General features: G+C 37.4%; 1 protein-coding gene across 1 annotated transcript in view; it reads right to left on the bottom strand.

Moving 5' to 3' along the window:
- Positions 1–23,370, bottom strand: part of apoba (apolipoprotein Ba) — a 50,346-nt gene extending 26,976 nt beyond the window's left edge. Inside the window, exons 1-17 of the mRNA XM_063008023.1 lie at positions 23,301–23,370; positions 21,198–21,248; positions 16,748–16,860; positions 14,322–14,467; positions 10,800–10,947; positions 9,280–9,432; positions 9,033–9,157; positions 8,012–8,100; positions 7,469–7,916; positions 7,261–7,375; positions 5,808–5,951; positions 5,439–5,644; positions 4,806–5,004; positions 3,710–3,889; positions 3,409–3,624; positions 3,139–3,306; positions 35–240 (exon numbers count right to left, since the gene is read on the bottom strand). Coding sequence (XP_062864093.1) covers positions 35–240; positions 3,139–3,306; positions 3,409–3,624; positions 3,710–3,889; positions 4,806–5,004; positions 5,439–5,644; positions 5,808–5,951; positions 7,261–7,375; positions 7,469–7,916; positions 8,012–8,100; positions 9,033–9,157; positions 9,280–9,432; positions 10,800–10,947; positions 14,322–14,467; positions 16,748–16,860; positions 21,198–21,248; positions 23,301–23,355 — 2,762 coding nt within the window. The 5' untranslated portion in view covers positions 23,356–23,370. The remainder of the gene's footprint in view (positions 1–34; positions 241–3,138; positions 3,307–3,408; positions 3,625–3,709; positions 3,890–4,805; positions 5,005–5,438; positions 5,645–5,807; positions 5,952–7,260; positions 7,376–7,468; positions 7,917–8,011; positions 8,101–9,032; positions 9,158–9,279; positions 9,433–10,799; positions 10,948–14,321; positions 14,468–16,747; positions 16,861–21,197; positions 21,249–23,300) is intronic.
- Between the last annotated feature and the right edge of the window lie 4,418 nt (positions 23,371–27,788).

The raw sequence follows: 27,788 nt of genomic DNA, 5'->3' as shown, positions 1-27,788 counted from the left end.
AAAATCCAATGTCTGTTTAATTATTTTGTCCTACCTGATGCTGATCAGTTGAGTGTTTTCCTTTGGCACAGGAAAAGAAAGCTTCACCTGGGTACCACTCATCGAAATTTTGGCGTTCAGGCCACTCTCATGGTAAATGTTTGTGTGAAGCCTAATTCCAGCATTAATATATTCAGGGAGGTAAATGCCCATGTGGGTGATAAATTCCACTCCCACTGATGGTCTGAATGACAGCTGCTGCTGTAAGTAATAATAAAAGATTTTACTGTTAAAAGACCATTACTGTTACAGTGTATCACAAAAGTGAGTACACCCCTCACATTTCTGCAAATATTTTATTATATCTTTTTATGGGACAACACTATAGAAATAAAACTTGGATATAACTTAGAGTAGTCAGTGTACAGCTTGTATAGCAGTGTAGATTTACTGTCTTCTGAAAATAACTCAACACACAGCCATTAATGTCTAAATAGCTGGCAACATAAGTGAGTACACCCCACAGTGAACATGTCCAAATTGTGCCCAAAGTGTCAATATTTTGTGTGACCACCATTATTATCCAGCACTGCCTTAACCCTCCTGGGCATGGAATTCACCAGAGCTGCACAGGTTGCTACTGGAATCCTCTTCCACTCCTCCATGATGACATCACGGAGCTGGTGGATGTTAGACACCTTGAACTCCTCCACCTTCCACTTGAGGATGCGCCACAGGTGCTCAATTGGGTTTAGTCCATCACCTTTACCTTCAGCTTCCTCAGCAAGGCAGTTGTCATCTTGGAGGTTGTGTTTGGGGTCGTTATCCTGTTGGAAAACTGCCATGAGGCCCAATTTTCGAAGGGAGGGGATCATGCTCTGTTTCAGAATGTCACAGTACATGTTGGAATTCATGTTTCCCTCAATGAACTGCAGCTCCCCAGTGCCAGCAACACTCATGCAGCCCAAGACCATGATGCTACCACCACCATGCTTGACTGTAGGCAAGATACAGTTGTCTTGGTACTTCTCAACAGGGCGCCGCCACACATGCTGGACACCATCTGAGCCAAACAAGTTTATCTTGGTCTCGTCAGACCACAGGGCATTCCAGTAATCCATGTTCTTGGACTGCTTGTCTTCAGCAAACTGTTTGCGGGCTTTCTTGTGCGTCAGCTTCCTTCTGGGATGACGACCATGCAGACCGAGTTGATGCAGTGTGCGGCGTATGGTCTGAGCACTGACAGGCTGACCTCCAACGTCTTCAACCTCTGCAGCAATGCTGGCACCACTCATGTGTCTATTTTTTAAAGCCAACCTCTGGATATGACGCCGAACACGTGGACTCAACTTTTTTGGTCGACCCTGGCGAAGCCTGTTCCGAGTGGAACCTGTCCTGGAAAACCGCTGTATGACCATGGCCACCATGCTGTAGCTCAGTTTCAGGGTGTTAGCAATCTTCTTATAGCCCAGGCCATCTTTGTGGAGAGCAACAATTCTATTTCTCACATCCTCAGAGAGTTCTTTGCCATGAGGTGTCATGTTGAATATCCAGTGGCCAGTATGAGAGAATTGTACACAAAACACCAAATTTAACAGCCCTGCTCCCCATTTACACCTGGGACCTTGATACATGACACCAGGGAGGGACAACGACACATTTGGGCACAATTTGGACATGTTCACTGTGGGGTGTACTCACTTATGTTGCCAGCTATTTAGACATTAATGGCTGTGTGTTGAGTTATTTTCAGAAGACAGTAAATCTACACTGCTATACAAGCTGTACACTGACTACTCTAAGTTATATCCAAGTTTTATGTCTATAGTGTTGTCCCATGAAAAGATATAATGAAATATTTGCAGAAATGTGAGGGGTGTACTCACTTTTGTGATACACTGTATATATTAATAAACAGTATTGTTAGTTACTCTGCAAATATTTTATACACGTATAAATATATTGGAATGTAAATTAAATAACCAGTTATATAGTAAACTACAAATGCAAGTAATATTTATCTGTACAGTGCTCTTTCTACACTCTTCAAATTTTCTATATTATTTAAAGTTGAAAAAAGCAACAGTCCGATTTTCTAAGCAGAAAATAAGGTTTACAGCCATTAACTACGGTTATTTATAAATTTCTACATTCTATACATTCAAAAATGTGAACATTTCTCACACCTTATTAACTTTTTATAGATATTCAAGTACAGCAAATAATGCTGTTTTGTATAAATGTAATTTTGTTTAGATAAATTAACTTTTAAGTAGCTTTTATTGCACCCAACTATTTAGTTCGCTCTTACTTATCACTCATGTTTTTAGAATACGATGCTAATAACCTTTTTCTAAATTTGATCTCTTTTTTAACTGCTTTTAATAGTGGAATTAGAGTGAAATAAAGCAGAATTACTGTAGCTATAAAGTTTTCCCCTACAATACTTTAAGTCTGCACTGTTATGTATAACTGTATTGGAGACAGACACAGATGTCACATAACACTCACTCTCACTCACTGTCTTAACCGCTTATCCAATTACGGTCGCGGGGGGTGCTGGAGCCTATCCCAGCTTTTCAATGGGCGCAAGGCACACAGTAACACTCTGGATGGGGGGCCAGTCCATTGCAAGGCAGACACACGCGTGCACACACACACACACACACCCATTCACTTTAGGGCAATTGAGTGTCTCCAATTAACCTGACCTGCATGTTTTTGGACTGTGTGAGAAAATCCTCCTACTTGGTGGACATTAGTCAATAATGTCTGTGTGAAGGCAGCCTGCTGGTTGATAGCAGAGCTGAGATTTAAACTTGCAAGCTTAAAATCTTAGCACTAATGGGTTAGCTTGTTTCGCCCATGTGACCCAAAATCTCTTTGTTTAGTTGCTGTATTGTTCAGCTGATGAAGACTTAATTTAAAGCAACATTTAGCTCTGAAGAAAAGTTTGGTTATACATTTAAATTTAATATAAAGTTCTAAATTTTAATATCAAGTTTTAAATCCTTTTTTTCCTTTTTTTAATCACAAAGGGGTGCAGGGGGCTTCATGTTAATGCCAGTAGTTTTAGCAAGCTCATGGTCAGCTGTCTATATTTTTTTGCAACATAGTGTCCTGTATGTAAGCGAGATTGATGTCTAATGTGAGGGTTACCATGCCACGGGCAAAATTCAGGCCTCCTATGGCACCAGGGGCAAAAACTCCAGCCAGTGAAAACTTGAGAGGGAAACCAGAACCTGTAGGCAGGTTAAAGGCTTGGTCCAAGAACATGTAGTGGGCAAAAAGTTCATTATCCTTTCGAGTTGTTATTTTCTTTAGAGACTGCAAACAAAGAAAATCCAGTGGTTAGATGCTTTTTAAAAATACTTGCATTGTGTATTATTTTAATCATTCTAATAATTAAAGTGATTTATAAAATCATACCACTGATAAAATATCTTTGAAGAAAATGTTAATATAAGACATGATATCATCCATAATGCCAGTGAGTTCGCTGGTCTTCATGTATCCCAGTTCTGTTCCCAAAAACCGCAAGTAAGCCATGGCCTTGGTGGAATCTTTATTGTCTTTAAGGTATTGGAGACCTTCTTTAAACTTGTCAAAGTTTTCCTTAATCTGCTCCATGATGTTCTGTGTGACCTGCAACGACATAAGTCTGTAAAATATATTCTATTCTATTCAAAACAAAGCCAGTATTCACCCTAGTCTTCTGTGTATGAAATACCTCTCTCTTCATTCTGTTGCCTTTTAAGGGGGAAATCCATTTCTCCAGAACTTTGCTTACTTCCGGTGGTGCCTGGTCATTGGCCCAGTACATAGCTTTTGAGATGGCATCAGGGAAGAAACCATTTTCACCAAACAGGGCCTCAATGGTTGAATCATAGCCTTCCCCCTCCAGACCAATCTAAAAAGAAGAATTAACACATAACTTGACTCCTTACATATTCTTTATTAAATAATTCCCATCATATGTTGTAGGAATTCAAAAGCTTTAAGGTTGTAGGCCCCAAATACTACATTGCTTTTGATGTAATAAATTATGTAGTTATATACCATATTTACATTTACATTTTTGGCATTTAGCAGATGCTTTTTATCCAAGTGAGTTACAGTAATGTGACAGACTGTCTAAGCAATTAAGGGTTAAAGGTCTTGCTCAAGGTCCCAACACTGACAACCTAGCAATAGTGGAGCTTGAACCAGCGATTTTTTTATTACTAGTCCACTTACGTAACCACTAGGCTACAACTGCCCAAATCTTTTGTATAGTTTTTTACAACAAAGAAGATTTAGGGGTAAACAGTACTAATTAATGGTAGACATACTACCAACCAACTTCCATATACACTACTAACACGATACATTGTGAAGTCTGTCATCAGTACACACATTTTTTGTTTGGCTGATTTTTGCAGTGTCTTCCTTTTTTAAATGATGACTTCTTATTGTTATTACATTTTCTTGATATTTAAAAAAAAAATTATAATTATAATTCAAAGAATTAAATTAATAAAATAATTAATGTATTACATTAATTAATAATTAAAATAAAAAAATTATTTTGTTATTATTTAACTTTTTAATTTATTATTATTATTATTATTATTATTATTATTATTATTATTATTATTATTATTATTATTATTATTATTATCACATTACAGCTTTAAAGTAAGTGCTAATATATACAGTGTATATAAAAAGTTTTAATGGTCAGAATGATTGACCTGGCCATTTTGGTGTTGTGGATTAAATACTAATTATGTGCAGATGTAAGTCTTTAGTATTTTAAAGCATTAACAAATTAGATGGCACAATACCTCAAGCAAGTCAGCATTTAAAATATCAAGGGTGGTTGCTAACATCATTTCTCTGGGCATGTAGTCAGCAGAGTCAAAGATCACATTGGTCTCAACTGATCCAGCCATTGGCATCTTCAGCTTGTAATTATGAGACTTGCTAAAATCCGGAACAAAGTTCTCCTCTATTTGCAAGGCTTGGGTGATGACATCTTTTACTCTGTTTAACATAGAGAGTAGAAACATGAACCATTTAAAACTTAAAAAGAACAAATATATCTTGCAATGTTAAAAATTGAACAACTAAATTGTTCCATCTATTGCTCTTGGCTTTAGCTTTAGAAAAAGAAAAGGTCTTCAGTAAACATAAACATATAATAATTTTGTTTGATTTTTATTTTTTAAATACTGTTGTATTTTATATAACATAAGATGTAGTCACTGGTTCAGTAACACTTATTCTAGAGTGTAGGTCCACTGACAACTAAAGGGCACTTTTAAGCCCACCTGTAGTCCAGTGGTTAAGAAACCCTGATCTATACAATATCATGAAAACAGCAAATAAAACAATTACAACAATTTTGTTATAGTAGTAGTTATGCATGTCCGTCTATAAATTGCTATAATTCTAATGGGTATGCTAGTGGAACATACGTCTGGAGATTCGGATCTGTTGAGTCTAGAAGGTTGGTCATGTGAGACACAACAAAGCTCTTGACTTGTGGGTTCTTCTCAAACTTTAAGGCCTTCAACACCTTCTCTACAACCTCTGGATTCCTCATCAATATCAAATATGCAGCTATGCGTTTCTGGGCTGGTGCTTCTGTGGCTTGGTACTCTGCTAGGAGAGCTTTAATCACCTGAAGTTATAAAAAACAACAATCAAAGAGAAATATCTGAAATATAAATATTGGATAAAAAATACATAGTATTTACATTATATTTACATGTACCAAAAGATAAAGCGATGGTAAAACAGACAATGGATAGACAAATGAATAAAATGTTTTATGTTTATCTTACATCTGAATCAATTTCCATCAGTCTGAAAGCCTGGATAGCTGATTTTTGAACTGACAAGGAAGCTTGACGCTGGCTAACACAGCTTAAGAGGGCAGATTTCAGAGACGGGAAGCCTTCCATTTGTTTGCCCATTACACCAATGACCTGGAAAAAAAAAAAAAAAAAAAACATTGTCTTAGTACATTGTCTAAATACTATAGTATAGAATAGTAATATAGCATCCAATGCAGTATAACACACAAAAGTCTACATGTGCTAAAGGCCTAAAACTTATAAACGTACAAATCTAATAGACCAGCAAAATGTGAAAGTGATTTACTCCAGAGGTCAGATAATACTCTAATGTTTCATTAGCACAGTGTTGGTCCTGTCCTGTCCTATATATATACAGTATATATGCTATATACCAATCAGGCATAACATTATGACCACCTTCCTAATATTGTGTTGGTGCCCCTTTTGCTGCCCCATATGGAACAATCTGTGATGCATTGTATATTCTGACACCTTTCTATCAGAACCAGCATTAACTTTCTCAGCAATTTAAGCTACAGTAGCTCGTCTGTTGGATCGGACCTCACGGCCCAGCTTTCACTCCCCAAGCGCATCAATGAGTTTTGATCACAGGTTTACCACTGTTCCCTCCTTGGACCACTTTTGAAAGATACTGACCACTGCAGACCGGGAACATCCCACAAGAGCTGCAGTTTTGGAGATGCTCTGACCCAGTCGTCTAGCCATCACAATTTGGCCCTTGTCAAACTCGCTCAAATCCTTACGCTTGCCCATTTTTCCTTCTTCTAACACAACTTTGAGGACAAAATGTTCACTTGCTGCCGAATATATCCCACCCACTAACAGGTGCTGAGATATGTCAGTGGTCATAATGTTATGCCTAGTTGGTGTACACACACACACACACACACACACACACACACACATATATATATCATAAATATATACATACATATGTCTACAGATCTGTCAGTACTTGCTTTGAGACTAAGAGAAGGTGATAGCTCAGTGGTTAAGCTATTAAAGTTTGAGGGTTCAAGACCCATCACTACCAAACTTCTATTTATTAGGCACTTAAGTTGCTTGAATTGTATTCTAATTTAGGTATAAATAGCTTGAATTAATGTAGAATGTAAATCTGAGCTCTTCATTGTTATGGACCACAAAAGAGGGTATATAAAGACTTACTGCATGTTGCATATTATTGTGAAATGTGTAGCATGTTTTATCTTTAGTAAATCATCTGCAACCTGTCCACTAACTACATGGGCATATGAAAATTAGTACAGTTTAATTTGGATGTTAGGAAATCAAGGCCAAACATCAAGAGAAACAAGATGTTTCAGCATGTAGAAGATTAAGCCAGTTAAGATTCTCTAAAAGCGGATACTACTAAAACATACAAGATGATAGAGGTGTAAACAAATACTGCATATACCCTCAGTGTAAGAAAAGTTTTGTCCTCATCTCCAGAGCAGTCCCCAAGCATAAATTCCATGAATTCTGCTACCTCTCTTACTTCAGGGATTTCCATCACGTTGTTTTGAGGAAATCTGTAATGAAGATAAAAGAAAGCCGACGTCATTTATAAACTTACAACAGGGAACTCTAACTGAACACAGAAATATAATTTAAATAAGACTTACTTCTTTACTATGTTTGCCAGTGCATACATGATTGGCTTGCTGGGACGGTGCTGGGCCATGCTAAGCATATCTCTGAGCTGCTGCGGGGTGGGTTGTGGCATAAGACCCACAGTGTACACAATTGCATCCACTTCCCATGCCGGTTCATCTAAGTCTCTGATGACCTGAAGAACGGCACTGGTGCACTCGCTGGTGCCACACTGGAGCAGGGCCTGCCAGGTCAGCCCTTTGGAAATCTGCATCATCTCCTTAACAGCTAAATACAGGGTCTCATTCTTCATGGCCCGGATCTGAAAAACGAGTTTGTGGAAGAGACGTGCCCTCTCCTCATTTCTTCCTAAGCGAGTCAGGTCGTTGAGGGTTTTCATAGTAGTAATAACGTCCTCCTTGGTCTGGCTGAAGGACTTGTCTTCCACTTCTTCTGCAAAAAGCCTTTTCTCTACACCTTCTTTTCAAAGACAAAGAAAAATGAGAGTCATAATCTGGCATAACATTTTAATTGTGTAATTTTGTAAGAAATGGTTTAGTTTTGGGGTTACTCACCCTTGTTGCTGAAAAATCTGTTGTTACTCTTTACTGACTCTTGCAGGATTAAGCTTTGCTTCACTTCAGCAGTAATACCATATTGGGCACTAGAAAAAAAACACGTATAATTTAATCTCCATTTATTGAACATTTTATCCTCAAAGTTGATGTGTTAGAAGCAGGAAAAACGCAGCTCTTGTGGGGTGTTCCCGGTCTGCAGTGGTCAGTATCTATCAAAAGTGGTCTAAGAAAGGAAAAGTGGTAAACCGGCGACAGGGTCATGGGTGGCCAAGGCTCATTGATGCACGTGGGGAGCGAAGGCTGGCCCGTGAGGTCCGATCCAACAGACGAGCTACTGTAGCTCAGATTGCTGAAGAAGTTCATGCTGGTTCTGATAGAAAGGTGTCAGAATACACAGTGCATCACAGTTGCAGAGCTGGCAGCAAAAGAGGGACCAACACAATATTAGGAAGGTGGTCATAATGTTATGCCTAATCGGTGTATATGAACCCGGCTTGTGCATCTGAAAAGAAGCAATCGGTTACTGCAGACATGTCAGAGTGGAAGTACACAGCAGTAGAGGTAGTGAAATGTGATTGGATATGACTAGGTTGGTGGAAGAATGCAAAAAAAAACTAGATATCTCCTAGTAAATAACCTCTATTTGTTTCCATGGCTTGAAACACTTTACACTTTAGCACCATCTGATTTCCACCATTTCGGACCGCTCAAACTTTTTGAAGAACCCTCATACGTGAGGTGTAAGGTGGCTGGTTACACGTGCATACTTAACAAACACACTCAACAACTTTTGCTTAAGTAAATGATTTTCTGTTTAAAGACATTTTGTGTGTACATTTAAGGTAGATAAATGCACCGGAAGTATATAAAATAATAGAAAAAGTGGTTAAATACTTTGTCATTGTATATTGTATGGTTATTGATCTATCTAATGAAATTAGCAAAAAATGAAGTTAGAAATACCCAATAAGCTGGCAACAATGTGTATAAGGGCAAAATATTGGCAACAATAACTTACTCATGAGAAAATGGAGTAAAAACATGCTTTTCTGTGCACAGGGCTTCAGTCATGTGCTTTCTCCTGTTGTCAAACTGATATCTGCAGGTCTGGGTGCCACTGATTAGCTTAGAGATAAGTCCATCCTGTAAGGAGAAATACTATTTAATTCTTAGTAAATGTGTCTTTATATATTTTTAATAGACTACAGTAACATACTGACAGATTCAGCCATAGATGACATTAAATCATTAAAGTTATATCTCACCAAGCTGGGTAGGAGGGACAGAGGACTGGTGTGGAGGTAGCGAGGATAGAAAAGACTGCATGCTCTCAGATCCCTGACCACGGTCACATCAGTGTCAATATCCTTTCTTGAGTTGACAGTAAGGTCAGTCGGGCAAATACCATGTATGGTGGTCTTGAAAACAAAGGAAATTGACAATGTCATAAAATATTACCTTAATAAATCCCACAGACACTAAAAGTAAAGTATGTGAACACCTGACCATTTGTTGAACATCCTATTCTAAAACTATATGCATTATCATAGGGTTGCTCACCCTCTCCTACCATCTCCTTTCTTCTGGGAAGTGTTTCTGTGGGAATTTGTGTCTATTCAGTTAAAACAGGATTTGTAAAGTCAGGCACTGATGTTTGGCTCATAATCAGAATTTTAATAAACCCCAAATTTGTTCAGTGGGATTAAGGTCTGGGCTTGATTGTGCAAGCCTGTATAGTGTAGTTCTTTCACACCAAATATGTCGAACTATTTCTTTATGAATGTTGTTTTTTTGCAAGGTCCATCCTAAACTTCTGGCACAAAGTTGATTGCATATATTTTATATATAAGGGATTTTATACACATACAAAAAAGTCTTTACTTTTTCATTCACATCAGACTTGGTACTTTTTATTTATACCAGCTATTTAAAAAAAAGCATCATACAGCTTCTAGTGGCACATTTAAACATGAGTCTAAATTCTAATGGATGTAAAACCAAAACAAAGAGGTTGATGATACATTGATATATTTCTGCTTAGAACATTTGTGATAAATGTACAAAGTTCATCAGATCAAAGATCTTTTCCCGGTGTCCCTTGAAGTCTTGAAGGCAGCATATGTTGCTCTAAAATCGTAATGTACTTTTCTGCATTAATGCTGCCATCACAGAAGTGTAAGTTATCTCTGACACAACCCCATACCATGACAGACCCTGGCATTTGGACATGCTGCTGATAGTGGTCTGGATGGTCCTTTTTGTCTTTGGTCCAGAGCACATAGCATCAATTTTTTTTCCCAAAAAAAGACCTGATTAATCTGACTAGAATTCACATTTCCACTGTGTGATGGTCAATCCCAGAATCCTCAGAGCCCAGAGAACTTAACACCACTTTAATGCAGTCATGTATGTGTATTAACAAATAAAATTAAGTTGAGCAGACAAAACATGACATATCTCAGGTTTATGCTGTCTGCAATCAAATAAAAATCTAAATAAATATAAGAAACACTCTGCTGTTTTATTTGCAATTTCCATACTGTCCCAACTTTTTACTGTCCCAACTGATTTGGTGCTGTAGCTAAATAAATTAAAATGCTCTTTAAACTGAATGGGCACAAATTTCCACAAACAAAATCTAAAATCTTGTGAAAAGCCTTTAAGAAGAGTGTAGGCTGGTATAGCCATGTGGGGGCTCCATACTAACACCCACTTTTTTTGAACTGGGATGACAACAAGCTCATGGTCTGGTGTCCACATACTGATTTGTTTTAAACACTCTTACCATTTCCTTATTGAACTCTTCATCTGTGAGAGGCACCAAGAGAGCAGAGATGATTCCTCTCTTTATGTTCACTATATTCTCAGGTTCGTCCTTTTCAGGATAGATGAGAACTGCGGTCACATGTTCCACCGAAAAATGCAAGGGGCTCCTACATACAGTAAACAATTTAAAATCAGTAAGTCTGTAAGTTAAAATGGTTAGTGATTACTATTTACTATTGCTGATGCCCAAAAAACGACCATGGTACTACACCTGTTTAAAAGTAGACTTTTGTCAAGACTGGAGAGAAAAACTGAACTGTCACCTTATAATGAGAGTTAAAAAAGGTCTGCCATGAATTAGAATGTGCTGGAACACGGGTGCGATTGTTTACAGGGAAATAAGCTTAACCACTGGCTAAGAAAACCAGCACCTTAAAGATTAACAGAATTTTGTTGCTATAATGTAAGCTAACGTAAACGTAGACACAGACAGTGTCATCATTTTAATTATAATAGTATAACATTATGTGATAATATTATCAATTAAATGTAGAAATTAGGATTTTGGGGCTTAAAAGGAAACATTTTATTAAACATCTCTGATATCTAAGTTAAAATAATGAATAATGTATGAAATAATGTTTGTGTGATAAGAAGGAAAGTGTCTGCCATCTTGTGGCTACATGCGTAACATGAAAATGATCTCTCTAGTTTAGGGGTGGGCAAACTTTCTGGCTCAAGGGCCACACTGGGTTTTAAAATTTGAATTCATTAAATGATCAATTAAAGAATGAAATGTCTTTGTGTGTAGACGATAGACTCAACTTTAACGAAGGTTGGTAGTGTTTGAAATGCGCAAACTAGTGGAATCAACTGAAATGCAGGGTATTAAAGAAAAAAAGGTGAAATAAAAGCAGGCTCTAGAGTAGGACTGTGCGATATGACTAAAAAACTCTCAATATGCTTTTGAGAAGTGGCGTGGTGCTATCTTAAAAACACAAAATACTGTAGTTATGATACATCTATCTATCTATCTATCTATCTATCTATATATCTATCTATCTATCTATCTATCTATCTATCTATCTATCTATCTATCTATCTCTCTCTCTCTCTCTCTCTCTCTCTCTCTCTCTCTCTCTCTCTCTCTATATATATATATATATATATATATATATATATATATATATATATACTGTATATACAGTGTATCACAAAAGTGAGTACACCCCTCACATTTCTGCAAATATTTTATTATATCTTTTCATGGGACAACACTATAGACATGAAACTTGGATATAACTTAGAGTAGTCAGTGTACAACTTGTATAGCAGTGTAGATTTACTGTCTTCTGAAAATAACTCAACACACAGCCATTAATGTCTAAATAGCTGGCAACATAAGTGAGTACACCCCACAGTGAACATGTCCAAATTGTGCCCAAAGTGTCAATATTTTGTGTGACCACCATTATTATCCAGCACTGCCTTAACCCTCCTGGGAATGGAATTCACCAGAGCTGCACAGGTTGCTACTGGAATCCTCTTCCACTCCTCCATGATGACATCACGGAGCTGGTGGATGTTAGACACCTTGAACTCCTCCACCTTCCACTTGAGGATGCGCCACAGGTGCTCAATTGGGTTTAGTCCATAACCTTTACCTTCAGCTTCCTCAGCAAGGCAGTTGTCATCTTGGAGGTTGTGTTTGGGGTCGTTATCCTGTTGGAAAACTGCCATGAGGCCCAGTTTTCGAAGGGAGGGGATCATGCTCTGTTTCAGAATGTCACAGTACATGTTGGAATTCATGTTTCCCTCAATGAACTGCAGCTCCCCAGTGACAGCAACACTCATGCAGCCCAAGACCATGATGCTACCACCACCATGCTTGACTGTAGGCAAGATACAGTTGTCTTGGTACTTCTCACCAGGGCGCCGCCGCACATGCTGGACACCATCTGAGCCAAACAAGTTTATCTTGGTCTCGTCAGACCACAGGGCATTCCAGTAATCCATGTTCTTCGACTGCTTGTCTTCAGCAAACTGTTTGCGGGCTTTCTTGTGCGTCAGCTTCCTTCTGGGATGACGACCATGCAGACCGAGTTGATGCATTGTGCGGCGTATGGTCTGAGCACTGACAGGCTGACCTCCCACGTCTTCAACCTCTGCAGCAATGCTGGCAGCACTCATGTGTCTATTTTTTAAAGCCAACCTCTGGATATGACGCCGAACACGTGGACTCAACTTCTTTGGTCGACCCTGGCGAAGCCTGTTCCGAGTGGAACCTGTCCTGGAAAACCACTGTATGACCTTGGCCACCATGCTGTAGCTCAGTTTCAGGGTGTTAGCAATCTTCTTATAGCCCAGGCCATCTTTGTGGAGAGCAACAATTCTATTTCTCACATACTCAGAGAGTTCTTTGCCATGAGGTGACATGTTGAATATCCAGTGGCCAGTATGAGAGAATTGTACCCAAAACACCTAATTTAACAGCCCTGCTCCCCATTTACACCTGGGACCTTGACACATGACACCAGGGAGGGACATCGACACATTTGGGCACAATTTGGACATGTTCACTGTGGGGTGTACTCACTTATGTTGCCAGCTATTTAGACATTAATGGCTGTGTGTTGAGTTATTTTCAGAAGACAGTAAATCTACGCTGCTATACAAGCTGTACACTGACTACTCTAAGTTATATCCAAGTTTCATGTCTATAGTGTTGTCCCATGAAAAGATATAATGAAATATTTGCAGAAATGTGAGGGGTGTACTCACTTTTGTGATACACTGTATATATATATATACTGTATATATATATATATATATAGCGAGAGAGAGAGAGAGAGAGAGAGAGAGTATACAGTATATATACGTATATATACAGTATATATCCTTTGACTGTGGACCATGACTGAATCTTTTTAACAAATGAACCGATTCATTAAGTTGTTTGAGCATGACACCGTAATGAAATAGAGTTAGCAAAACAAATGAATCTTTACTATAGATAAGCGCACAGCTCCCTGATTCGATTCCAATGAATAATTGGTTTGAAAAGAGTCGTTTCTGACTTGTTGACTCAGTGATTCAGTTTGCAGCACTACTCTAAAGGACAATTTTGTAAATGCTTAACGGGCCGGATCAAACAGCCTAATGTGGTCCGTGGGCCGTAGTTTGCCCACCACTGCTCTAGTTTGTCAGCAGACAAGACCCTTTGACTGTGGTGTCATTAAAACACTTATTGTGAGATTTTGAAATAAAAGAATAAATTACAGTGATTTTCCTTTTTATCATTGTTTTTTTCTTCTCATAACACCACAGATTTTCTGTTAGCGGTGCTGTGAAACAAATTGTATAAATGCATTTATAATTATGGTTTAAAGCTGTGTATACATTTAACTCAAGTATAAATTCTAAAGATGCCAAACTGTTTTAGTCAAATCTCAAAAGGATTTCATAACCTGTTTCTTGATGTCACATAATTCTATTTATTGTTGGTGCAAAGTAAACTTTTTAATAAACTGAATGCACTCACTTCTTCATGGCTTCTTGGAAGGACTGACTTCCAGGAGCTTGTGTGTAGACTGGTTTGCCCTGATCATCAACATCGGTCACTTCACTCAAGGTACACTCAGTGGTATGCAGGACAAATCTGCAGGTCTGAGGAACCTCAAGTTCAACCTACATAAGTAAAGAAACAAGACAAAAATGAAGAATTAAAAACTTCACTTGTAATGGAGTAGTAGGCAATACAACTTGAAGATGTACAAGAGATCTTCAAAAAGTTTCCACACTTTTATATTTTGGTTGGAAACGGTGAGGGTGGGAGGGATAGTAATTGGTCGTGTCTGAGAGACTGAGAGAGCTTGTAGTCCTGATTTAGCGCCATCTAATTTCCACCTTTTGGACCGCTCAAAGAAGCTTTAAGGGGAGGAAGATTTTCATGTGATGATGATGTGGAAGCAGTGGTGCATCAGTGACTACGCGCTCAACCAAAAACATTTTTTGCTTATGGTATTAAAAAGTTGGTATGACGCTGGGAAAAATGCATTGGAAGGTGACTGTAGAAAAGTGATGTAATTTGTTTTTGAAATTCTTAATAAATACAGTGCAAAAAAGTGTGGAAACTTTATGAAGAACCTTCAAATTATTGGTCATTGAAAAGGCTTTACCATAAGTAGTCAGCTAGACCACTGAGGAATTTTAACAACTAAAACACAAACAATTGTATATATATACAGTGGTGTTCAAAAAAATAGCAGTACAACTCCATTAACCTGATAAATCACTGTTTTTAGTAGAAGTGATATTTCTGCATAGCAAAAAATTTACTTGAAAGTGTAGTAGAGTAATGAAAACAAAACAAACCCAACAATTAGAACATGCATGCCGCTCATTATGAGTAATCGAAGCATTGATTGAAAGGGGGTTGTTCAAAATAATAGCAGTGAGGAGTTCAATTGGTGAAGTCATTAATTATGCAGAAGAACTGGTGTCAATTTTGGCCCTTATTTAAGGTAGGAGGGTGGCAAATGTTGCACAGGTTGGTCATAGTGCATTTCCTTCTGAAATACTGGGTAAAATGGGTTGTTCCAGGCATTGTTCTGATGAACAGCGTACTTTGATTAAAAAGTTGATTGTAGAGGGAAAAAACATACAGAAAAGTGCAGCAAACTATAGGCTGCTCAGCTAAAATTATCTCAAATGCCTTGAAGTGACAACCAAAACCTGAAAGATGCGGAAGGAGGTGTGGAACTCTTGTTCAAAAGGATCGAAGAATAGCCAGAATGGCATAGGCTCAGCCAATGATCACCTCCAGAAAGATCAAGGAACATCTGAAGTTACCAGTGAGTACAGAAGATGATTAAGTGAAGCCAATTTACCAGCAAGAACTCCTTGCAAAGTCTCGTTGTTAAGAAACAGACGTGTCCTGAATGGGTTAACATTTGCCAAGGAACACATTGACTGGTCCAAAGAGAAATGGCTTAACATTTTGTGGACTGGTGAAAGCAAAATTGTTCTTTTTGGGTCTAGTGGCCGTAGACAGTATGTCAGACGACCCCTGAGCACTGAATTCAAGCCCAAGTTCACTGTGAAGACAGTAAAGCATGGTGGTACAAAATGATGATATGGGGATGTTTTTTATACCATGGTGTTATGCCTATTTATCTCATACGAGGGATCCTGGATCAGTTTAAATATATCAGAACACTTGAGGAGATCATGTTGCCCTATGTCGAAAAAGAAATGTCCTTAAAATGGGTGTTTCAACATGACAATGACCCAAAACATCTTGGTTACAGACAAACAAGATTGAGGTAATAGAGTGGCCAGCCCAATCCCCTGACTTCAATCCCATAGAGAACTTGTCTTCTGACATCTGAAACATGTTTTTTTGAGGCAAAACCCAAAAATGCAGAAGAACTGTGGAACGTAGTCTAATCATCCTGGACTGGAATACCTGTTCAGAGGTGCCAGAAGTTGGTCGACTCCATGCAACACAGATCTTAGAAACAATTGTTATATTAAATATTAGTTCAGTTATTTAAAGTAAAGTGAAACCTCAAACATTTTTTCATGTTATAGATAATTTTTTTTTTTTTTTTTAAGAAAAATGCTGGCACTGCTATTTTTTTGAACAACCTAATATTCATTTTTCTTAATTTTCTGTAAAGGATGAATGCAAACTGGCTATATTTTAATAATGTTTTGATTTAGAATTGAAAGTGTAGTATTTTCAATGCATTTGCATTTATGGAAATAAAAGTTATTATAATGATTTTGTGCTTTATTCGGTTTTTTTGAAATAACTGCTATTTTTTTTAACACTACTGTATTTAAACACAGTTTTCTCTATTTTGATTATCTATCCATTATTTAATTTAAATATACATTTATTTCATTTAAAATAAATAGAATTTTTTTTAAATCCTACCATGGATACTAAAATGAATTTCATACCTTACAGGAGATTTTTGGACCATTCTTTGTGTTTGCTGTGCCAGTCACCCCATTTGTGCTCTCGGCTGTGTACTGATAAACATATTTCTTGAAGGTTGTATATCTTGTTGCCACTACAGAGACAAACAGAGGGTAAATAATTTTCTGTTAAAGCTACTTACATGAGGCTAATAGTAGCCAAACAATTCTGCCTGAACCAAAAACACACCAACTATTTTATTGTTAGTCTTGTTAGTCTTGTTTTATTGAGCTCAATTATTTATCAAAGACATAGCTTTGAGTAAAAAGGTTTTGGTAAAAGACAGATGTCCCATTTAATAACAAGGTGTGGTTTTGTTTCCTGTCCTATAACAAATATAGAAACTTAACATAGCAAAGTTGCGACACTTGCAATAAAAACATGAATCAGGGATTTGTGAATGTTCTTGAACATTTATTTAACTCACACATGTACAAAGAAATGACTTTTAACATTTCGGCTGACTAATTTGATTGTATTTTTAAATGTAATTACAATCTGAATTTGTAAAATACTCTGTAAGACACTCAAAACACTTGGAACCAGGGCAAAATAAGAGTGAAATGTTTATATAATATGCAAGTTAAATCATTTTAAAATATTTAACAATAAGCAAGTATATTGGTAACAAGTGAAGGTATCAAGATTGTGAATAAAAGGAGGATATACCAAAGGCTCAGTCTTTGCAAGAATGAGTCATGAGTCACCACATTATAGCGGACTTAGGAGAAGAAGACTGTCAATCAGTTCAAAACCAACATTTGTCAATGCAAGATTGCAAATAATTTAGGTTTTTCACCATCCACCACACATAATATTGTGAAAGGATTTAAAAAATCCACAGAAATCTTAATCAGTGTAGGGCAAGGCTGGAAACCATTGTTAAATGTGTTTAACATTTAAGCACTCAGATGGCATTGCAGAATAAACTGTCATGCTACTGTGATAAATCTGGCCACACGGGCTCTGGAGTATTCTAAAAACTTAACACTTTGCTACTTAACACAGTCCCTCGGTTCATCATGAAATGCAACTTGAAACTCTATTCTCTATTTCTCATTCTGCATGCTCTATACAAGGCTATATAGACTCAAACTGCATGAGCTTAAGTAGCCTGCCTGCAGTCTAGATCTGTTTCCTATTGAATATGTATGGTGCATTGTAAAAAGGTAAATTAGACAACAATGATTACACGATGATCAGTTCTCAGTTCCCAAACAATTAAAACATGCAATTAATAGGACAAGGGATGTTAGATGTAAACATGCTTCTGTCCCAACTATTTTGAGTGTGTTGCAGGCATCAAATGTCAAATTTCTTTATATTTACAAAATATGATTAAGTTGGTCAGTGAAAACATATTTTCCTTTTATTTTTGGTGTTTAAGAAAAAGTGTTCAAGAAAATTCACTAAATCACAGATTCTTGGTTTTCTTTGCCTTTTACAACAAACCCCAACATTTCAAGGTGAAAGGAACATCATGGTTTGGGATGTTTTCCTTCTATACAATATGACAGACTTGTAACTCGTTGTAACTTGTTTATATATATATATATATATATATATATATATATATATATATATATATATATATATACTGTATATATATATATATATATATACAGTGTATCACAAAAGTGAGTACACCCCTCACATTTCTGCAAATATTTGATTATATATTTTCATGGGACAACACTATAGACATGAAACTTGGATATAACTTAGAGTAGTCAGTGTACAGCTTGTATAGCAGTGTAGATTTACTGTCTTCTGAAAATAACTCAACACACAGCCATTAATGTCTAAATAGCTGGCAACATAAGTGAGTACACCCCACAGTGAACATGTCCAAATTGTGCCCAAATGTGTCGTTGTCCCTCCCTGGTGTCATGTGTCAAGGTCCCAGGTGTAAATGGGGAGCAGGGCTGTTAAATTTGGTGTTTTGGGTACAATTATCTCATACTGGCCACTGGATATTCAACATGGCACCTCATGGCAAAGAACTCTTTGAGGATGTGAGAAATAGAATTGTTGCTCTCCACAAAGATGGCCTGGGCTATAAGAAGATTGCTAACACCCTGAAACTGAGCTACAGCATGGTGGCCAAGGTCATACAGCGGTTTTTCAGGACAGGTTCCACTCGGAACAGGCTTCGCCAGGGTCGACCAAAGAAGTTGAGTCCACGTGTTCGGCGTCATATCCAGAGGTTGGCTTTAAAAAATAGACACATGAGTGCTGCCAGCATTGCTGCAGAGGTTGAAGACGTGGGAGGTCAGCCTGTCAGTGCTCAGACCATACGCCGCACACTGCATCAACTCGGTCTGCATGGTCGTCATCCCAGAAGGAAGCTGACGCACAAGAAAGCCCGCAAACAGTTTGCTGAAGACAAGCAGTCCAAGAACATGGATTACTGGAATGCCCTGTGGTCTGACGAGACCAAGATAAACTTGTTTGGCTCAGATGGTGTCCAGCATGTGTGGCGGCGCCCTGGTGAGAAGTACCAAGACAACTGTATCTTGCCTACAGTCAAGCATGGTGGTGGTAGCATCATGGTCTTGGGCTGCATGAGTGTTGCTGGCACTGGGGAGCTGCAGTTCATTGAGGGAAACATGAATTCCAACATGTACTGTGACATTCTGAAACAGAGCATGATCCCCTCCCTTCGAAAACTGGGCCTCATGGCAGTTTTCCAACAGGATAACGACCCCAAACACAACCTCCAAGATGACAACTTCCTTGCTGAGGAAGCTGAAGGTAAAGGTGATGGACTAAACCCAATTGAGCACCTGTGGCGCATCCTCAAGTGGAAGGTGGAGGAGTTCAAGGTGTCTAACATCCACCAGCTCCGTGATGTCATCATGGAGGAGTGGAAGAGGATTCCAGTAGCAACCTGTGCAGCTCTGGTGAATTCCATGCCCAGGAGGGTTAAGGCAGTGCTGGATAATAATGGTGGTCACACAAAATATTGACACTTTGGGCACAATTTGGACATGTTCACTGTGGGGTGTACTCACTTATGTTGCCAGCCATTTAGACATTAATGGCTGTGTGTTGAGTTATTTTCAGAAGACAGTAAATCTACACTGCTATACAAGCTGTACACTGACTACTCTAAATTATATCCAAGTTTTATTTCTATAGTGTTGTCCCATGAAAAGATATAATAAAATATTTGCAGAAATGTGAGGGGTGTACTCACTTTTGTGATACACTGTATATATATATATATATATTTTATTTTATTTTTTTATTTTTTTTATTTTTTATTATTATTATTTTTTTTTTTTAATGCATTTTCTCCCCTTTTAGCGCGTCCAATTGCCCGATTGTGTCATGCTTCCTCTCCACCAATGCCGATCCCCACTCCGACTGAAGAGCACGAAGCCAACCCACACCCCCTCGACACGTGGGCAGCAGCCGTATGCATTTTGTCACCTACACTTTGAAGAGTGCAATGCGGATCAGCCCTGTGTACGGAGAGACACACCCTGACAGCACTCTTTTCCCGTCTCTGTGCAGGCGCCACCAATCAGCCAGCAGAGGTCATAATTGCATTAGTTATGAGAGAGTTCCTATCTGGCTTTTAATATCCCATCTGAACAACAGGCCAATTGTTGTTCATGTGGCTCCTCAGCGATGTATTCAAGATCCCAGCTCTGGTTCCAGCGTGTGTGTTTTTACCGCTGTGCCACCTGAGCGGCCTAAAGACTTGTAACTCTTGACAGAACAATAAATTCAAGGTTGTATTAAGAACTGACATGCCAATGCTATGACATCACCATCAGCTGAAGCTTAATATAAGTTAAATAATAAGACAATGACATAAAACACAAATAAAATATCAATAGATGGATTCAAAAAGTAGGCAATTTAGGTTGACCTGTATCCCACAGTCTAAAATTCCACCTGACCTGTGTGATTAGCAGCATCAAATGTTAGTTGATTTGATATTCTACCAGTTATTACTTGGATTATTAATGCTTAATCAATGTGTTAGTCTATTATTCTGACTTGAATGAAAATCAAAGCACAATTTGGGAATATTTTCATTCCAATGGGTTCACAAACCTTTCACAAATGTTTATATACAATTACATAACCTCACTTCTTTTATGACAGTGTACACAAACAGCACATTTAAGTACTACCATCTCATATTTATGGGTTGTGTTCATAGTCAGTTAATCAGATTGACATGAGTACTTTGGACTGTTCGCTGACAGTGGCTTACTGAGTCAATACATTCATCAATATTCTTTACTCATAAACAGCACAGTACAAAGGTGAAGTGTCACTATCTGCTCAGGCTGATACCAAAAGAACAAACTATGCTTAGTATGTGTGATCAAGCATGCATTTCATGTCATGTCAATAACCAAGTTTATTTTTCCCAACTCTCAGACAGTAGGAGGATCTTAGCTGAATACTTACATGGGCATAATGGTGCTGATACAACTTCATCAGATACTTGAATGCTTGGCTCTACAAGACATAAAACATATCAGTGAATCAAATCAGTTTCATATTTTGCAGACCTTAAATTTATAAATCAATTCAGTTATAGAAGCTGGTTAAATTAGTTGTACACTGAGCAAGTTTGGTGATTGTGTAGGATTATTATGTTATATTATCTTGTGACAATACAATTGTGGTCAAATTTCATTGCAGACTCAATGTCAGTGTCTCTAATAGCATGTATTCTCAGTGTTGAATTGTACAGTAAAACTGTCCAACAATAAGTATGTGAGATGCAAGAAAATTACATTTATGTAGGTTTTATGGTCATTTATTAGCTTGTTGTATTGCTATGCCAACAAATAGGTGATGCAAAACAAATCCTAGTCTTTGCATTTTATTTTAAATGTTTTATTTTTATGTATGTATATACAGTATATATGTATATATATGGCTACTTCAACAAACAGATGAAGGTGTGGGTTGATGCCAGAGCAGTTTTGAGAACAGCAGCTTCCCAATATTAATCAGCACTCATTGCAGCCAGCTGTGAGGACACTTTAAAGGCAGACCAATACCACAGCTCAGTGCTTAGTCTTTGCACATTATATAACAAAGCTCAAAGTTGTCAGGGTCGGTGCGATAAAAAAAAGACAGAGTATAAAGTGATTTCTGGAGGAAACAACAGCTTCGTGTTGTGGACATTTAAGGGCTGACAAAGGGTTTATTTGTTCTGGTTTTCCCTTTCTCCTCACTAATTGATCTGTGTTGTTGGGTTACCAAAGACTAAGTAAGGTAGTAAAGGCAGTTAGTGACAGATTTTTCCCCCTTGTTGTCGGTTTTCTGAGGGCTGATCACATTTGCGAGTGGCTTATTAGTAGTTTTCCTCAGTTCATCTTCCAGCCAGTTAACCTCATAAATCTTGTAAAAGAGCTACAGACACAACTATCGATTTTGGGATTAGTAATTGTGGGATCTAAAACGCAAACCCACTCTCCCTTTTTCTCTGTTCTTACAATGCCATGGTTTTAATTTAAAATGGAATTCTTCAGTATATTGTTTTTGATATTATAAAGAATCAGTTTCTCCCTTCTACAACACTATCTGCTGCTGGTTGGATCCTCACTTTCTGAGGTTGAATCTGTTTCTACTTTTCCCCCTACAGCCAGTTTTTTTTTAAATATAAAGAATCAGTTCCTCCCTTCTATGACATATGGTGCTGGTGATCTTTGTGATCTAGTGATTTTTTTTGTACATATGGCATACTCTTATACATTAGATAGTCAGCTGAATGTTGTACAGTATATACTGATTCTACATGTACAATTTTGCATTGACTTTATCAGTCTTTTGTCAGTTTCTCTGACTATATAGTTAAAAAAACTTGGCTAGAGTGATGTAGGTAACATCATAACTATTATTCTCAGATGCATCAAAAATGATTAAGCAGCCTAAATAAAGAGATGGTCTGATGTAGGCTGAGTAATTCTTTAATCTTTAAATTTAGGAATGACAACTGGAAGACCCTTCTTCAGCTTTTAGTGTTTGTGAAAGCTCTGTAAGTAAGTTACATTTTATTATATAGATTAAAGATATGACTCAGTAGTAGGCTACAATTTACTGTCTGGTTAAAATACTAACTAAGTATCGCTTTGTGAAGGAATAACGATTTTAATTACAAAGGTGTTGTTCATTTATGTTAATTTTACTGTCATTGTTTTGTTGGTGATAGACTCCAACTGATACTGAAATATTTTTTCATCTAATTTGTTTTAAACCTTAAACTGAAGACATTAAAAGGAAATTTGACAAAGGCTATGAATTACCATTTGACTGTCATTGACTCAACACAAAGACTTCTGTTGAAACTGAATATATTAGTTTAAATAATAATTATATTTGCCTCTTCAAAAACAAGGGACTGACCATATGTTTAAAACTGCAGATTTTTAAAATTTCCAAACATCTTTAACACCTTTTTTAACACCAAAAAAATTTGACACATTTAAAAGTGCATTATGTTTAAAAATATATATATATATATATGTAGGAAATAGAATTAAAGGCTATGAATCTTACCAGCCAAAGCATAAGCACTGAAAAGAAGAAATAAGCAGAGCTTAGTGTCTCCCATAACGGACACTGAAAAGCCCAAGTTGTAGCTCTTTTCTCTTTTTTGTATTCTTGACAGATCTTCACCAAACTGTGATTTAGTTAGTACCTGAGTTTTTATAAACTTCTCCACCCTCTTTTTTCTCTTCCAATCAGAGAACATGCAGCAGAATGATATCGCTAGGCTGCCAAAGTCCTCTGTCATCCTTGAAAAACTAGGCCTTTACCCATATAACCTATAAAGGTATTAACATTTAATATGTAATAATTATTGGTTGGGTTTAAACATACTAAGTGTGGTTTCCTATTATTCATCATTTAACACTGTGTATTGGGAACATCTGTACATCATCCACTCTGTCTATTTATGTGTCAGCAACACAATGCATTAAATCATACACATATGGCTCATGATTCTATTAGAACAGAGGTGTCGAACTCATTTTCACATAGGGCCACATCTGCATTATGGTGGCCCTCAAAGGGCTGATTGTACCGTATCCTGCTGTGATTGCAGTCTGCCTTTTAATTCTTGGACAATTCGTTGTTTTTCTTGGAGGCTAAATTCTGTGTTTGGTGTTAAAATGACAAATTTATACTGTATATTTATAGTGTATATTATTTTCTTCTTGAAGCACAAACTTGTATTCACTTTCCCATCTTTCATTAAATTACCTTTCTTTCTGCTTCAATTTTCTCTTCTTGTACATTTTGGGATTATTCATTCATTCATTGGAAAACCGCCTCAGTTAAACGCCGATGTGGAAACACTGCATGCTAGTGGCGGGATGCGGTCACAAAATCGGCATGCAGTTTATGAACAATTTTACAGTGTATTTAAAGACAATCATACATCTTTAAAGCTCTCGCAGGCTGCATATATTATTATAGAAATGACTTAATGTTATTTCCTTTGCAGTGCATTTATTGTAATTCATTATAAGGCACATGTAAGTATACTGTTTATTATAAAGTAAGTTTAAGTAATGTTACTGTAATTTTAAACTGCTGGCTAATTGTATGTAACTTGCCACTATTGTTATCAGAAATATTTAATATTTAAATTTAATGACAAGTAAAAAAATTGGCTTAAGATGTTGGTAACAACAAACAAGGCATGAACAGACTTGTACAGAATGATCCTTGTAATCTACAAGACTTCTGAGTCAGTATTTTAATGACATTAACAATCACTGGTTCAAAAGTAACACTTACTCACAGGGTTTTTAATCTACCTGTCGTGTGTGTCTCCAAAGAGGGGTGCAGCTAGTAATACTGGGCCCTGTGAAAGTATTTTACCATGGGCTCCAGTCCCCTTAAATTAGAATTTGTAATATTTTAATTGACATTGGAGAAGGTTCTGGCACAATATAAGTGAAAATATCCAGTGATTGTGCTTGATTATAGAGGTAAGAATTTTTTTCTGATCACAAGCTGGACCTATGTATGTACTATATAATCTGTACAGTGAGAACTTTGGTTAGCTCAATCTGACATAATCTTTACTTTATCATAAAAGCTGAATAATCATGCTTATGTGAACCTTTGCATGCTCGTCTATAGTATGACCTGCTTTAATATCGGTGGAATACCAGTTATCTGTTTCAAAAACGTACAGTAAGCAATTTCAGCCACACATGACTTTGGAACACTGATCTGATAATCCCAAACCCCTTTTTATAGTGTAACATGCATGACATTAACCTACAGTGCATATTTTTTCCACTTCAAATATCATGCCTCATCAGCCCCAGTGTAATACACAAAAAAGGTTCTGCTTGATACAACAATTGTATTTAACCCTGATGTAAATGACACCCTATCTAACAAAAGAAGCTCTTATCAAGAAAGGGAGGGCTTTTTTATAATTATATTCCTAGCATCTGGAATACTTGGGCTTTACCATAAACTAAATAAAATTGGTACATTTGTAGCTACTATTTTAAAAAAGAACACTCATAAGTCCTGGAAAACCTAAATCCTACATTCAGGGCCCTTAACATATGTTGCATGTTTTATGTCCTCTACAGTTCTACAGTCAATCACACTAGCTCAACACCTTCTTTTGAGATTTTAATAAAATTGGTACCATTTATGGAAGTTTAGGTATATGTGTATGGAAATCACTTGGTTAATGTGATCCTATAGTGAAATATGGTGGTAGAAGCATCATGCTGTAGTTGAGCTTCTCAGCAGCAGGGACAGGAAGATTGGTAAGAAATGAGAGACAGATAACCTTCTTTAATCAAATGTGATTAATCAAATGTGATTGTCTTTATTCTTTATTTACTTTAATGGTTCTATGCCCCTACATTTGTATAAAGTACCAACTCTAAAACTACATGCTCAAAATGTGGATGATATATATCAAATGATACAAAGGTACCTCAGATACCAATGATACCTCAGAACCCCCTCCCTAGTCCCCCAATAAAATAAATACAAAGTGCTGGAGAGAGCCAACTTAACTGGGCAAAGTGCATTCCCAGAATACATTTGTAAACAAAAAACAGCTCACCAAATATTGGGGTGCTTTTATTGTTGACTGGACAGAAACATTTTAACTTTCCCTTAAAAGCGTCCAGAACCAACTTGTGCTTGAAGACATAGGCTATAGGAGGGAAGTCTTAATAAAATTGTAAACATTGACACCTGCTGAAAAAAGTCATTGCATTCTTTGCCATTGCCTTTGTTTTTAGATATTTGCCACACTAAGGATTGTGATTATTTTAAAATAAATTCACAACAGATTCAAAATTGATGGTAGCTGGTTGCTAGATTGGCTGGTTTGAGTATGTCAATCTGCTAATCCAGTCTTCGCCCCAACCAGTGAGTGGCAGTTCTGCAAATGGAAATGCCTAGATCAGTGGTTCTCAAACTTTTTAGACCAAGTACCACCCATTATCAAACCAAAACTTCCAAGTACCACCTATGTTTCTCATCACAGAACCACATATGGCACACATTAATTAGGTGTGTGTGTATATATATATTAGTGATGGGAATTATGGCTTCTTGAAAGGAGCCGGATCTTTTGGCTCGGTTCCTTTTAAAGAGCCGTTCAAAGAAATGGCTCTTCGTTCTTCGGGAGGCGCTATAAGACACCCCCGATATTAATATAAAATTTTGCTACCTTGCCTTAAATGTAGGCCTAATTCAAACAACACTTAAACGAGAAAAAAAAATTACTTCAAAAGGAAAAACACTACAGGTTAGAGACATACTGTGGTTGCATCGCATTAAGTTTCAGAACAATCCTCTCTTGTGCAGAGATGTGACTGTGTTTGTTTCTGCTTTAAAACATAAGCGCCATGAAATAATCAGATTTAACACAATTAAATAAGTTTATAGTTTATTTCTCAATTATTTGTCATTATACTGTACTACTAGCTCTCTCTCTCTCTGTGTGTGTGTGTTTGTGTGTGTGTCTCGCTCGCTCTCTGTGATATTGAAAGTGTTTCGGATTTGAATATCGACAATAAACAGCTCTTATTACAATTTACGATTAATTCCCTCTACTGATGTGAAGCTGAATGGGTGGATTACAGTCTAGAACTGCGCAGAAATAAAAAACTCGGTTCCTTTCGTTCATTTCAAAGATCCGTTCAATAGAATCGGATCGTTCGCGAACGACCCATCACTAGTATAGTTTAGCGTCGGCACAGGCTTTACCCAGAAAGCCTTGCGGCAGTGGTGTCTAAGCTCACCGTAGCCGTGTATCCCGTTGTTGGGAGTGGGGTGGCTGCGGTGAGGGTTGGGTAAGTAGCTTATATGTTTGTCTGTTGCATGAATGTATGTGAGTATGAATGGGTGTCTGTCCCTAAACCACTGAGTGAACTGCCAAAGGCAGCTCACTCGCGGCCCCGACACTCGCCTTCCTGCTCGCCGGCGCCACAATATATATGCAGTTACCACTGATCATTTCAGTGAGTGTTTAGCGGAGCAGCCTTGTGATGTCAGAAACGAGATCAGTGAGATTCAAACGCAGATCTGCTCTGATAAAAGTGAGAGAGCTACTGATAACCTTACTGATAACTGTACTGATAACTTTTCTGAAATTTCGAGATGGAAACCGCGAACGTGAAGAATAGATGTAATGAAGTACGGTGGCTGCGTAGCCCCGAATATTTTAAAAACACATTCGTTTTAATTAAATTAAACTGATTTTATTAAAACAGAATTATAAGAACTTTGAAACAGATTTTATTAGTAATTTACACATTTTGCTTAATTTTTTCTTATTTATAATTATTAAATTATTTATTTTTTCGGTGCCGAGATTATCTGGCATACCAGCTCGTGCTGCTTCATGTACCACCAGTGGTACGCGTACCACAGTTTGAGAACCACTGGCCTAGATGATGAGGGGTCAAAGGAGAACAGCCAGATTGATTGATGTCCTGGCTGACAGGAAGGCTGTGATAACTCAAATAACCAATCTTGCAAATAATAAAA

This window comes from Trichomycterus rosablanca, chromosome 13 (assembly GCF_030014385.1).
Source record: "Trichomycterus rosablanca isolate fTriRos1 chromosome 13, fTriRos1.hap1, whole genome shotgun sequence".
NCBI classification, from domain to species: domain Eukaryota; kingdom Metazoa; phylum Chordata; class Actinopteri; order Siluriformes; family Trichomycteridae; genus Trichomycterus; species Trichomycterus rosablanca.
The sequence above is the reverse complement of the archived record's forward strand: the minus strand, read 5'-3'. Positions and strand labels throughout refer to the sequence as shown.